Here is a 12,647-nt window from a genome sequence, read left to right as displayed (position 1 = left end):
CTCCATATATGGCAACAGCCTTTGTTGTAGAATCTTGAGCATTACTTTACTTGCATGGGATATTAAGGCAATAGTTCGATAATTACTGCATTCCCTGGGATCCCCTTTCTTTGGAATTGGGATGTATATGGAACGCTTCCAGTCTGTGGGCCGTTGTTTAGTTTTCCATATTTCTTGACAGATTTTAGTCAACATTTGGACTGATTCAGTCTCAGTAGCTTGTAGCAACTCTATTGGTATGCCATCTATTCCTGGTGATTTGTTTCTTCCAAGTATTTTAACAGCAGCTTTCACCTCGCATTCTAAAATTTCTGGTCCTTCATCATATGGTTCCTCCGTGAATGAATCTGTCATCCTGGCATCTCTTTTATAGAGTTCTTCAGTGTATTGCTTCCATCTTCCTTTTATTTCATCTCGGTCAGTCAGTGTGTTCCCCTGTGGATTATTCAACATCCCTACACTTGGTTTAAATTTCCCTTTCATTTCTCTAATCTTTTGGAACAGGGCTCTTGTTCTACCCTTTTTGTTGTCCTCTTCTATTTCTACACAGTAACTATTGTAATAGTTAAGAACATAAGAACATAAGAACATAAGAAGAGCTTGCTGGATCAGGCCAGTGGCCCATCTAGTCCAGCATCCTGTTCTCACAGTGGCCAACCAGGTGCCTGGGGGAAGCCCGCAAGCAGGACCCGAGTGCAAGAACACTCTCCCCTCCTGAGGCTTCCGGCAACTGGTTTTCAGAAGCATGCTGCCTCTGACTAGGGTGGCAGAGCACAGCCATCATGGCTAGTAGCCATTGATAGCCCTGTCCTCCATGAATTTGTCTAATCTTCTTTTAAAGCCATCCAAGCTGGTGGCCATTACTGCATCTTGTGGGAGCAAATTCCATAGTTTAACTATGCGCTGAGTAAAGAAGTACTTCCTTTTGTCTGTCCTGAACCTTCCAACATTCAGCTTCTTTGAATGTCCACGAGTTCTAGTATTATGAGAGAGGGAGAAGAACTTTTCTCTATCCACTTTCTCAATGCCATGCATAATTTTATACACTTCTATCATGTCTCCTCTGACCCGCCTTTTCTCTAAACTAAAAAGCCCCAAATGCTGCAACCTTTCCTCGTAAGGGAGTCGCTCCATCCCCTTGATCATTCTGGTTGCCCTCTTCTGAACCTTTTCCAACTCTAGAATATCCTTTTTGAGATGAGGCGACCAGAACTGTACACAGTATTCCAAATGCGGCCGCACCATAGATTTATACAACGGCATTATGATATCGGCTGTTTTATTTTCAATACCTTTCCTAATTATTGCTAGCAAGGAATTTGCCTTTTTCACAGCTGCCGCACACTGGGTCGACATTTTCATCATGCTGTCCACTACAACCCCGAGGTCTCTCTCCTGGTTCTTCCTGTACTTCTGCATAAAATCTCTCCAATTCCTCTTCTTCTGCATTTGCCATCGGAGCATAGTCTTGGATGATGGTTATGTCGATAGGTTTCCCATCAAATAGTTCTCTTTGTCCCTGCGTGCTAGTCGCTGTATTGTTGCATTTAAGGTTCTGACCGTGTTTCTATCCCCTTTTGCTTTGGCTTTCCTTCTCTCTTTAACCATTTTAAGAGTTTCTTCAGTCATTCATTGAGGTCTTTCTCTCTTTTTAACTAGAGGTATTGTCTTTTTGCATTCTTCTCTGATAATGTCTCTGACTTCATTCCATAGTTCTTCTGGTTCTCTGTCAACTAAGTTTAAAGCCTCAAACCTATTCCTTATTTGATCTTTATATGCTTCTGGGATGTTATTTAAATTGTATTTTGGCATTATGATTGCTTTGTTGTTGTTCTTTAGTTTCACCCTGATTTTCGATACGATGAGTTCATGATCTGTACCACAGTCTGCTCCTGGTCTTGTTTTTGCAGAAAGTATGGAACTTCTCCATCTTCTGCTACCAATTATATAATCAATTTGATTCCTATATTGTCCATTTGGTGATGTCCACATGTACAGTCGTCTTTTCGGTTGTTCAAAAAATGTGTTCGCAAGAAACAAATGATTGGCTTCACAGAATTCAATAAGTCTTTCTCCTGCTTTGTTTCTGTCTCCTAGGCCCCATTTCCTAATTCTTCTCGGTTCCCTACTTTTGCATTCCAGTCCCCCATGATTATCAGCACATCTTGGTTTGGTGTGTGATCAATTTCTTCCTGTACTTCTGCATAAAATCTCTCCAATTCCTCTTCTTCTGCATTTGCCATCGGAGCATAGTCTTGGATGATGGTTATGTCGATAGGTTTCCCATTTAATCTCATTGATATCACTCGCTCAGACCTTGCGTTGTAGCTCCTAATTGCTCTTGCTACATCACTTCTCACTATTAAAGCAACCCCATTTCTTCTTAATTTCTCATTTCCTGCATAAAATATTTTGTAGTTGCCTGATTGAATATGTCCCATTCCCGTCCATTTTATTTTGCTCATGCCAAGTATTGTAATGTTGATGCATTCAGTTTTTTGCTTGACAATTTCTAACTTTCCCTGGTTCATGCTTCTCACATTCCATGTTCCTATTGTGTTCATCGTACAACTCTGGACTCTCCTTTCGCATCTGTGGGCATCAGTCTCTGGGCTTCGTTTCGGCTTTGACGCAGCTGTGTCATTAGTCACAGCGCTACTCGTACTTGTCCTTTGTTCTTCCCCAGTAGCTTGGTGAATGCTTTCTGTCCTGGGGGTCTCATCTTCCAGCACTATCTCATGTTGCATTTTGGATACTCTGTTCATAGGGTTTTTGTGGTAAGAGATATTCAGAGGTGGTTTACCATTGCCTTCCTCTGAGTTTGGATGCATCTTAGTCTGGTGTTTCAGCTTTGACCATTCCGCCTTGGGTGTCCCTGTAGGAGTCTAGCCTCTTGGTCTAGACTCCTGACAGCTTTGCTCTCAGCTTCTTCAACACACTCAAACCCCCTCATCACGTTAAGGTGTGCATCCTAGAGAGGGAGTATAATAACTAGGCTGAGAATTAGTGTGTATTTGGGGTTATACCTTATTCCACAATTAGAATTATCTCTTAGATACTGTATATGTGTCCTATTCTGTGCATTTGTATTCAGATCTGTATCAGTTGTTGCAATGCCATGAACAGAATACAATGTAATGAATAAACAGCTCCCTCTCTGGATATAAAGGCAACACATTCAGATCACATCCATGCTACTTACACATCCATGCTATTCTAACCCAAGAGGTTACCTTCTTAAGCCATCTGTACATTGTTACAACTGCAAGGTGGTATTTTTTTCACAGTTTCTCACTTGATCAATAGGTTTGCTTCTGACTGGAAAAGTATACATTTTTCAGAGGCAGAATAGAATACATTTCTTTGAGCCTATTTATTTTCAATTAAGAAGCATAAGAACCACATTATCCAGTATGTATAAAGAACTACTTTAGAACATTGTGTTGTATCCAAATTGTCCCTTCCTCCTGCACAATGAGACTTCCTCTCCTCCCCTCTCCATGAGCCCCCAAATGTGTTTTGGAGTTTTCCCCAATGCTGTGGAGCAGTTTGGGGGATACATGGAAATAGGAGACAAAGAAGAAGTCCTGTTATGTAGCAGAAGACGTCATTGGATACAACCCATTGATAATATGCATTGTAATATTATATATTTGTATGGCCCAGGGGGCATAAAAAGAAGTGCTTCTAAGTACTGAACAAAATGTAGTGAGTACAGAGATTATTCTGAGTAGAGCATTATATTCACTGGAATGCCTCAGATCTTTGATATAGATATGCGGAATGAAAGACACTGTGCAGAGTGTATATTGCCTGGTTCATGGGTCTGTTGAGCTATGCATCTAAAGTTACTATTTTAGGCTGCAATCCTCGCCCCTGTTACTGGGAGTAAACCCCATTGAATGCAGTAGGATTTCCTACTGAGTGTACATAGTTAGGATTCCACTGTAAGTTGCAACAATAAGATGCCTAGGAAAAGGGGATGAATTTTAACAAGAATATCAGTCTACCTGCCTTACATAGTCATAATGTTAGAAGCACTCCTGCCCAAATCATTTTAAAACTTGTTTGCACCTGTGGTTTAATTCCTGAGCAGCAGGTTCACTACCCTAAAATAAATAAAATATAGTTCCAATTGCTCCTAAATTGTTCATCACATGCCCTAGCAATTTTTGAGCCTGAATTAACCTCTGCTTGTAGAATTCCAAATCCCTACGGCGCTATAGGTGGGATTGTTTTATTACTTTTGCTACCTATTAGTTTGAGTACTCGCACAATGCATGTAGGGATACCAGGTGGATACAGCAGAAGGTACCGCTGTATAACCAAACAAAATAAAGCTAATCCATATTTGGTTACCTCAAAGTATATGATTTCCTTTGCATCATATCAAAATGTGCAGATGTTCACACAGGAGAGGTAGCACACCTGCATCTGTCTCCCCATGAAGAAGCACATTCAGTGAAATCCTGAAAATCTTGAGATCTTCCCTGGGACAGAGATGCATATGCTTCCCATTTTAAATTATATTTGTATATGGTTAAAGAGGGGTCATGTCAAAAGCAACTGTAAGTGTAAATATTTATAAGCATTTATATCTGACTGGTCAACATTTAATGTGTGATATGCATAATGCCTCAATTCCTAGTACATATTCCCCTCCGGTGGAGACTTGGAAATATTACAGCTCTACAAATGTTGTAGCTGGAAAGTGAGCACATAACATAACTTTTCAAAAAGCACAAAGCAAACCTTGAATATTAATATTTTTTTGAGACAAGAGGGTAAGACTAAAACTTAAACCCACTGTGCTAGCTAATGATAATTGATGTTTAGACATGGAGAAAAGACTGACGCTGCCATTTGGCAGAGTGAGGCAAGTGCTGGAGGTCAGGAGCATTAGTGCTCCCACTCCCCAGTGTTCCTCCTGAGCTCCCTAGTCATTCCCCATGACCTGACCTGGACCCTAAACTAGCTTACTGCCTCAGGTGTAGTGGAGGGTGCTATTCTAGTATCAGGGTTAAAACATAGATTCAGCTGCCAGTCCAGTTGGCTTTTACATGTGGAATGGGAAGAAGGCACCATCTTGTCTTTTGCCTCAAGCAGTCTTGGGCTGGCTCTGTATAGGAATGCATTAGGTATGTGGTATGCAATGGCCTCCATACCAGCATAGCATATTTTTGACATGCAAGCATTGTGAGCAGACTTGGGTCATCAATTCCCTTTAGCAATGGGGACAATTATTAGGTGCACTATGCCTGATTTTTTTTTAAAAAAAAAGTGTTACCCAGCTCAGAAACTGACCAAGATAATGCATATTGTTGTTGCTTATATTTATTAGTTGCTTTTTCCCTCCAGAAAAGTGAAACTCAAATCAACTTACAAAAGCAAAGATTAAAAAGAAGTACAAAAACTAGGATAAAACAACCGAAAATACACAGACATATATATATATATATATATATATATATATATATATATATATATATATATATGAAAACAGATAGTGATGGCACCGGGGTGCCTCCCTGGGGAGAGCATCCTCTAAACTTGGAGCCACCACTGAGAAGGCCTATTCTCGTATCCCAGGTTAGGATGGAATTGCAGCCACCACCATTCTCTTACAGGCATTTTGGCCTCCACAGGTCCTCCCAATATATATCTATAACAATAATATGTCATAATAAACTGCAACATGTAGGATGCCACTGCAACTTATACACTGGTGTACATTTTTAAATGAGAAAGGCAATTGTAGAAAGTGGTTTAAGCAACAAGATTTTAACAGAAAGCTGGATGGATACTAACTTGCAGATGCTACTTATTGATTAGTAGATGCTGTCCCTACCCCTTATCTGATTCATGTTCTGTATTATTATGTGCATTATCATCCAATCAAGGTGAGAGTTTCATGATCACATTAACATTTGCATTTCTGCCCCTGTATCTTCTGATTGATAATAAATCATATTTGTCACCACATATTATCGAATGTCTACATGCTAATACACAACATAATGTTTTTATCTCATTTGTCCTTTATCTCTTAATATAGCAACAACTACTCAGTGTGACCCTTCATGCCAAACCTGTGAGAAAACTGCCAGCACTTGTACTTCTTGTCCACAAGGTAGTAAAACTTTAGCTTCTCCCTTGTTACAGATTGTCATCGTCAAGAGGTTTGGGTATACACTGTATAATGTCTGAGGAAGCTTTGGATGACATGGATTTTAACTAGTGCTTGAAAATATTGTTTAAAGATAGGCTTTATGCATGGGGGGGCATGCAGTTAATGAAAACATTAATGTCCTTTTTTTAAAAACAGAAAAATATCCTGATTCTCATTTCATCTTTTACCACATTATACTGGAAACTCTCTATTAATGTCTGAACTAAGTGGAATTTTTAAAGTGTCATACAAATGTCTTTCAAACATGCTTTGTCTGTTCTACTATTTTCAGGGAGCTTTCTTTTTGGTGAGTCCTGTATCCATAATTGCCCTCGAGGAACTTTTGGAAACATGAGGACAAAACATTGCGAGTGTCTCTCCGATTCAGACGTTCCATACTATTTGCACAGAGGCAAATGCTTGCAGGAGTGCCCCAAGTACGTTTCTATGAATATGCATTCATACAAACATGCAGTTATACCTTACATGCTTGTGTGACATTCTCACCTCCGTACATTCTATAACACAAAATGGATCCAATCTTTCTTGTCAAAGAAGGCTGCACTATAGCTCAAAAGCTTCAAAACAATTGCTAATTTGCAAATGAGGTGCTTAAAAATGTATTCCCTTCCACAGCATTCCAATCAGTGGTTTCCTCAGCAGGTTTTAAAAAAAACAAAAAAACACAGTGACAGGTTCCCATTGGAATGCACTATAAGCATTAGAAACAGTTTTTTAAAAACTCATAATGGAGTAATCCATATTGCCTCTATATAAGCATGCAGGACAACCTTTCCATGAGATGTACATTTTCTTGTTTACCAAAAGCATTGTGATTTAAACAGGGCTTACATAGTCATTTTCTCATCATTTGTTAAATCTTTCAAGCAAATCATCTATATTAAGTATTGAGCACAGCATGTTGGATCCAAAGTTTCCCATAGCCAACTGGATGCTTTATAGGTGGAAAGGTTATTTTTGATTATTTCCCCTGTACCCCAATGTGCCCATTGAAAATGTGCTTCAAATGGTTGGGGGCCCCTCTGGAACAGCACTGGGACTTCAGAGGAACACGTAATTGGCAAAAAAAATACCAGACCTTTAGTATGGCAGCACCTACCCTGTGGAATTCCCTCCCTTTGAATATTAGGCAGGCACCCTCTGCTATCTTTTTGGCGCCTTTTGAAGACTTTCCTCTTTCAACAAGCCTTTTAGGTTGACACCTATCCCAGTGTTAGAATTGCTTAATATGTTTTTTAATAATGTTTTTAACCCTTTTTAAAAAGTTGTTCTTTAAAAATGTTTTTAACGCTGTTTTGTTTTAATATATTTTAAGATTTGTTTTTATGATGTTTTAAAGTGTTTTAGTGCTTTGTTTGCCACCTTGGGCTCCTCCTGTGAGGAAGGGTGGTATACAAATTAAATAATAAATAAATAAATAAAATTACATTATTCTCCTCTAGCATAAGGACCAGCAAAAAAGTCCTGCTGGATCAAACCAAAGGCCCATCAAAGCCAGCATCTTGTTCTCATAATGGCTGACCAGATGTCTGTGGGAAGCCAACAAGCAGGACATGAACACAACAGCACTTCTCCACTTGTGCCCCCTAGCAACTGGTATTCAGAGGCATGCCACCTCAGAAACTGGAGCTAGTTTGTACAAACCTTTCATCACTAGGAGCTATGGATAGCCTTATACTCCATGCATTTGTATGAATCACATGTGAATGACTGGATACACACATTAGTTGCTTGTTTTAGATTGTGTGCTCTCCGGGGTTAAGACCCATACTTTGTTCCTGTTATTCCACATACTGTCATGCACACTGATAGTGCTTTATAAATAATGATAATGAAATATGCAGCAGCATCAGAAGCATTCAATCCCAAGCCCTAAGCCCATTTGAGGGCTATATCTGGGATCTTCCTGCACTTGCCTTAAACAGGGCTTCATTCATACATTTCTAGCACCTTGCAACAAAATTATGTTTGTTGCCTTTTCTTCCATGTAGGTTTTCGGAGGAAAGTTAGTCACTCTTCTAGCTGAAGCAGGAAGTCCTTGCAACATTCCTGTTCTTTCTGAATTTTTTTGAGGGGGGTCAATTTCTCTCTCTCTCTCTCTCTCTCTCTCTGTGTGTGTGTGTGTGTTACCTTCAGCTCTGTGGAGTGTCTGAGATAGATTCTTAAAAATATGTTCTCTTGTGTTATAAGCCTTTCCTGGTAGAAAGTGGTGTTCAGAAGTAAGTCCCACTGAGTCCCATGTGGCTGGCTCCCAGAGAAGTGTTTATAGGATTGCAGTTCTATCCAGAGCTTGGAAAAGTTACTTTTTTGAACTACAACTCCCATCAGCCCCAGCCAGCATGGCCACTGGATTGGGCTGATGGGAGCTGTAGTTCAAAAAAGTAACTTTTCCAAGCTCTGAAGTATTTTTGTGGTGAGAAGATGTGGGGAACAAAGGCAAAGGCAAGTATAGTGCACAAAGCCATGTCCACCAAGAATGTTTTCTTAAAACTCTTAGCTCACCTCAAAAAGCATTTTCTGGTTCCCTGAGAATTACAGCATGTTCTATTGCTTGATTGTTTCTTTCTTTCTACCTTAGGGGCTTTTTTGCTAAAGTTGGGGCTTGCAGAACGTGCCACAAACCCTGCAGCACATGTGAAGGAAATGCCACCAGCTGTCTGTCCTGTGACAGTCCATTGCTCCTCGAGCAAACAGAATGTAAACTTTCTTGCTCAGAGAACCACTTTGCTGATCACGGAGTTTGTAGAGATTGCCCTGAGATGTGTCAGGAATGCATTCTTGAGAGCTTGTGTAAAGGTACTGCAGAGAATCAACAGTATGGCACCCTGACCCAGGTCACTAAATGAATGCCCATTTAGAAATGCAAGGAATACGTCTGAAAGGCTGCTGCCTTCCCAGTCTCCCATTTTGGTTTTTTAAGACACAACCAAAAGCATGGGAAGTAGAGCAGGGGAGAAAAGGCTTGCTGCTTATTGGGATCTGGCAGCTTTCTGTCCTGTGGACTTTGCAGTCCATTCTGATCTGGAATCTCCCTGGCCTGCCATGTGTGAGATATTGTTGTGGGGTCCATCCAACAGCCATTTCGCTTGTGTAGATTTGGTGCTGCGTATTAATACTTCTAAGACTTTTAAAAAAACATGCAGATACAACTAGAGTTGTGGAAGTGCACCACTCTACTATCTTCTGAAAGGAAACCTTTACATTCTATGTAACAAAAATCAGGAAAAGTATTTACTAGAATATTTCAATAGTATAGAATTGTGACAATATTCTAAAGGTATATTGTATAATTTGAGTGGTATTTCTTCTTTGTTTGGAATGTATATTCCGTAATATTCAGTGTTCTTTCTTTTGGAAGACTTTGATGTGATTTATTTCCACCCCCAGTCTTTCAAACACGTCCATGTTATGGCCTTGATTTTCTGCTGCCTTTCTCTCTGCAGGTATGGTACTGCTCCTTTGATACAGTAGCATTCTGTACTCTGCAAACATACAAAAGAATACAAGATGGCCATCAGTAGTAATTGAGGGTAACGGTGACTCATAAAAGTGGTAAATTGTATGAAATTTTGAATTAAGCTCACTTTTACCACTTTTATCCTTAGAACCATATATCTACCTATTTATCTGCCAACTTTTATATTCATTTTATATTCACAATGCGTTTTAACCAATCAAAATCCCAGAACCTATTGTTCAAAGCCTATTGATGTAAATCTCAATCAAAAAGCCATTCTCAGCTATTACCTGTTTTAATACTGATGTCATGAAAATAAATATGCTAGAATCATTTGGGTGCATATTTTTTTCAAGAATTTGTCATGCAGTCGAAATTATCCATTATTCAAAGGAAGTTTCTGACACTGTGTGACTATCCCACTGCAAACATCCATGCGTTGAGCATGCACATCTGCACAGGAACAGTCTACACACATAGCGTCTACCAATGTAGGCTTCCATGCATTCTACAACTCCAAACATATTCAGTAACAATAACATGGCAATTGTCAATTCATTGATTGTAAACCCTGAGATCACCTGATATAAGATGGTCCTTGACTGCAGCAGACTGTGCCAAGGCAGAGCAGGAAGGAGCAGGAAGGGAAGAGCTCTTGCTGAGACATGACTGTAGCAACTGTTTTTGGTTTCATCATGAGACTCACAAATCTGTTTAGTAAGACAAGGGAGGGGAAGAGTTTTGTGACATGTTGAAAGGATGTGTCCTTTTGTTTCTTTTTTCATATCCTGACATATTCTCTTCTCTCTTAATAGTGTGCATTCCACCCTTTCACCTACACAATGGGAAATGTTTGCGTGATTGCCCTTCTGGCTTCTTTGCTGACTCTAGTCGCTGTTTTCCCTGTCATGAAGACTGTAGAGAATGCGATGGGCCAGATTCTGATTACTGCACTGATTGTCCTAGTTCCTCTTTGGTCCTATACAATGGCAAATGCATTTCAAAATGTCCAGATGGCACTTATCACGAAGAAGAGACTGGCGTCTGTGAAGGTATATTCAGTTTAGAGGCAGAGGTCAAACATCATTCGTGCCAGTAAGCCTCTGCCAGAAGACATCTGTGTATCATTGCTGCTAGTGGGATACATGCAACAAATTAAATAATGAAAGGCTACTTTGTACTGTACCTGAAATATCCTGCACACACTTTACAGAAGAGTTTGCCTACGGTGTGATTAGCTCATTGCTCTACCCCTTCTTTCATTAAGCCCATGCTAGGGTCAGGTATACGTGGAGCATTCATTTATTCCCAAGACAGGTACATGCGAGCACAATCACAAGTGAAGATGTTACTGTGGCTATGTATACACCCCATACACTTAGAGTACATCATTTCCCCCCAAAGAATCCTGGGAATTGTAGTTCTGGGAATTGTAATTGCTGGGAACTGTAGTTCTATGAATGGTAAGCTACAGTTCCTAGGATTATTGGGGGGGTCCTTTAAATGTATGGTGCGTACACAGCCTGTGACTCAAGTAACAACACAGGGTTTGGCTCCCCTAAAAGTGGGGCCTTCATGGGAATGGCAGCCTCCTTGTAGAACACTCCCCTCAAGGAGGCATACCTGGCACCTACTTTGAGCTCTTTTTGATGCCTGTTGAAGACCTGTTTCATTTCCCCATACTTTTTAGCTCTTAATTTTATTTGTGTTGTTTTATGCATATACATTCTTAAAATTAATATTAAAGATAAAGTAGTTCTTACTGTTCCAGTTTTTAAAAATATCTCTTTGAGGGTGTTTGAGTGAAGAAGGCCTCCAATTTAGATTCAGCAAAAAAAGTGTGCTTCAGAAAGCAAAAGAAATAAGAAACATTGATCTCACAAAGGGCATGAAGAGCAAAGAAACAACATTGCTGTGGTCATCAAATCAGCATGCTGACGTCTCCTTGTTTCTTGGTGGCCCCATTACTGTCGCCACTCACCACCTGAGTTCCCTATTAAAGAGAGTGACATTGAAATGAGCAATCAGCTTTCACTCCACTTCATCCATTTCAAATATTCCATTAGATATGACTAAATGTTTAACTATTTCCATTTATGTTCTGCCACGGGTATGCTAGGGGTATGCAGGAGGAAAAAAATGGCATGATCCCTGTTACAATCGACATTCTGTGGACAAGACAGGTATAGATGCAGGTATAAATGCAAGCTGATATTGGGAAGTGGAAGGGACTGACCATTAACAATACAAGTAGACTAGAAATAGCCAGACAACCATCTGGAAGTTACAGACACACTCAAGATGGTCAAATATTTGTGATTTGTCACATTTCAGCCTGTGACAGGGCATGTCAGACTTGTTCATCTTCCACTGATTGCCTTACCTGTGAAGAAGGTTTGTTGATGACTGATTCAGGCCTGTGTGAGATGCCGCAGGATTGCTCCACCACTGAGTACTATGATGGATACACCAAAATGTGTAGTCCTTGTCACAGGAAGTGTTTGGATTGTAAAGGCCCTGCTGAAGATCAGTGTCTCAGCTGTCCAAAGAAATTGCATCTTCTCAGTAAGCATTTTTGTGTTTCCAGAGCTATGTCTCCTCCTCCTCCTCCTCCCCTCCTCTTCCTCTTTTAGTATTGAAGCTTATCTATGAGTAATTCATCACTTAAACACTGGAGGAAACAACTTGCATGGGGATGCCTCATCAGTTCAAGGTGATGGGAAGACCTATGCAAAGTGGCCAGGCATTCTGGATAAGAGAACCTGCCAGTAGATTTTATCTAGGGGACTGACCTTTCAGCACCCTTCAACCCCTTGCTCCTTAGCTGTATCTTGCCAGCCACATTCACTGATAGTGCCTAGCAACTCAGTCAAAGGACTTCTATAACCTGATGGTGAATTCTAACCCATTTTCCAAGTTATGGCTAATCACAAGTGAATATCTGACGAGGTGTGCCTGGCGCCAACACTGTTATCTTTTCGGCACCAGGTCAAGACTTTC

The 12,647-nt window shown here is 40.2% G+C and overlaps 1 protein-coding gene and 1 long non-coding RNA gene across 2 annotated transcripts in view; one reads left to right on the top strand and one right to left on the bottom strand.

The window, feature by feature from the left end:
- Window positions 1–12,647, top strand: part of PCSK5 (proprotein convertase subtilisin/kexin type 5) — a 471,327-nt gene that overhangs the window by 445,112 nt on the left and 13,568 nt on the right. The window contains exons 29-33 of the mRNA XM_061627751.1: window positions 6,056–6,130; window positions 6,462–6,606; window positions 8,769–8,986; window positions 10,463–10,699; window positions 11,982–12,212. Of these exons, the coding sequence (XP_061483735.1) occupies window positions 6,056–6,130; window positions 6,462–6,606; window positions 8,769–8,986; window positions 10,463–10,699; window positions 11,982–12,212 (906 nt within the window). The remainder of the gene's footprint in view (window positions 1–6,055; window positions 6,131–6,461; window positions 6,607–8,768; window positions 8,987–10,462; window positions 10,700–11,981; window positions 12,213–12,647) is intronic.
- On the bottom strand, window positions 9,481–11,744 carry LOC133385208 (uncharacterized). The gene is made up of 3 exons (XR_009762816.1): window positions 11,411–11,744; window positions 10,229–10,357; window positions 9,481–9,672 (listed from the first exon to the last, which is right to left on the bottom strand). It is a non-coding gene; the product is annotated as an uncharacterized LOC133385208 (long non-coding RNA).

This window comes from Rhineura floridana, chromosome 1, assembly GCF_030035675.1.
Source record: "Rhineura floridana isolate rRhiFlo1 chromosome 1, rRhiFlo1.hap2, whole genome shotgun sequence".
NCBI lineage: Eukaryota > Metazoa > Chordata > Lepidosauria > Squamata > Rhineuridae > Rhineura > Rhineura floridana.
Note: the sequence above shows the minus strand (reverse complement) of the source record. Positions and strands in the feature narration are given on the sequence as shown.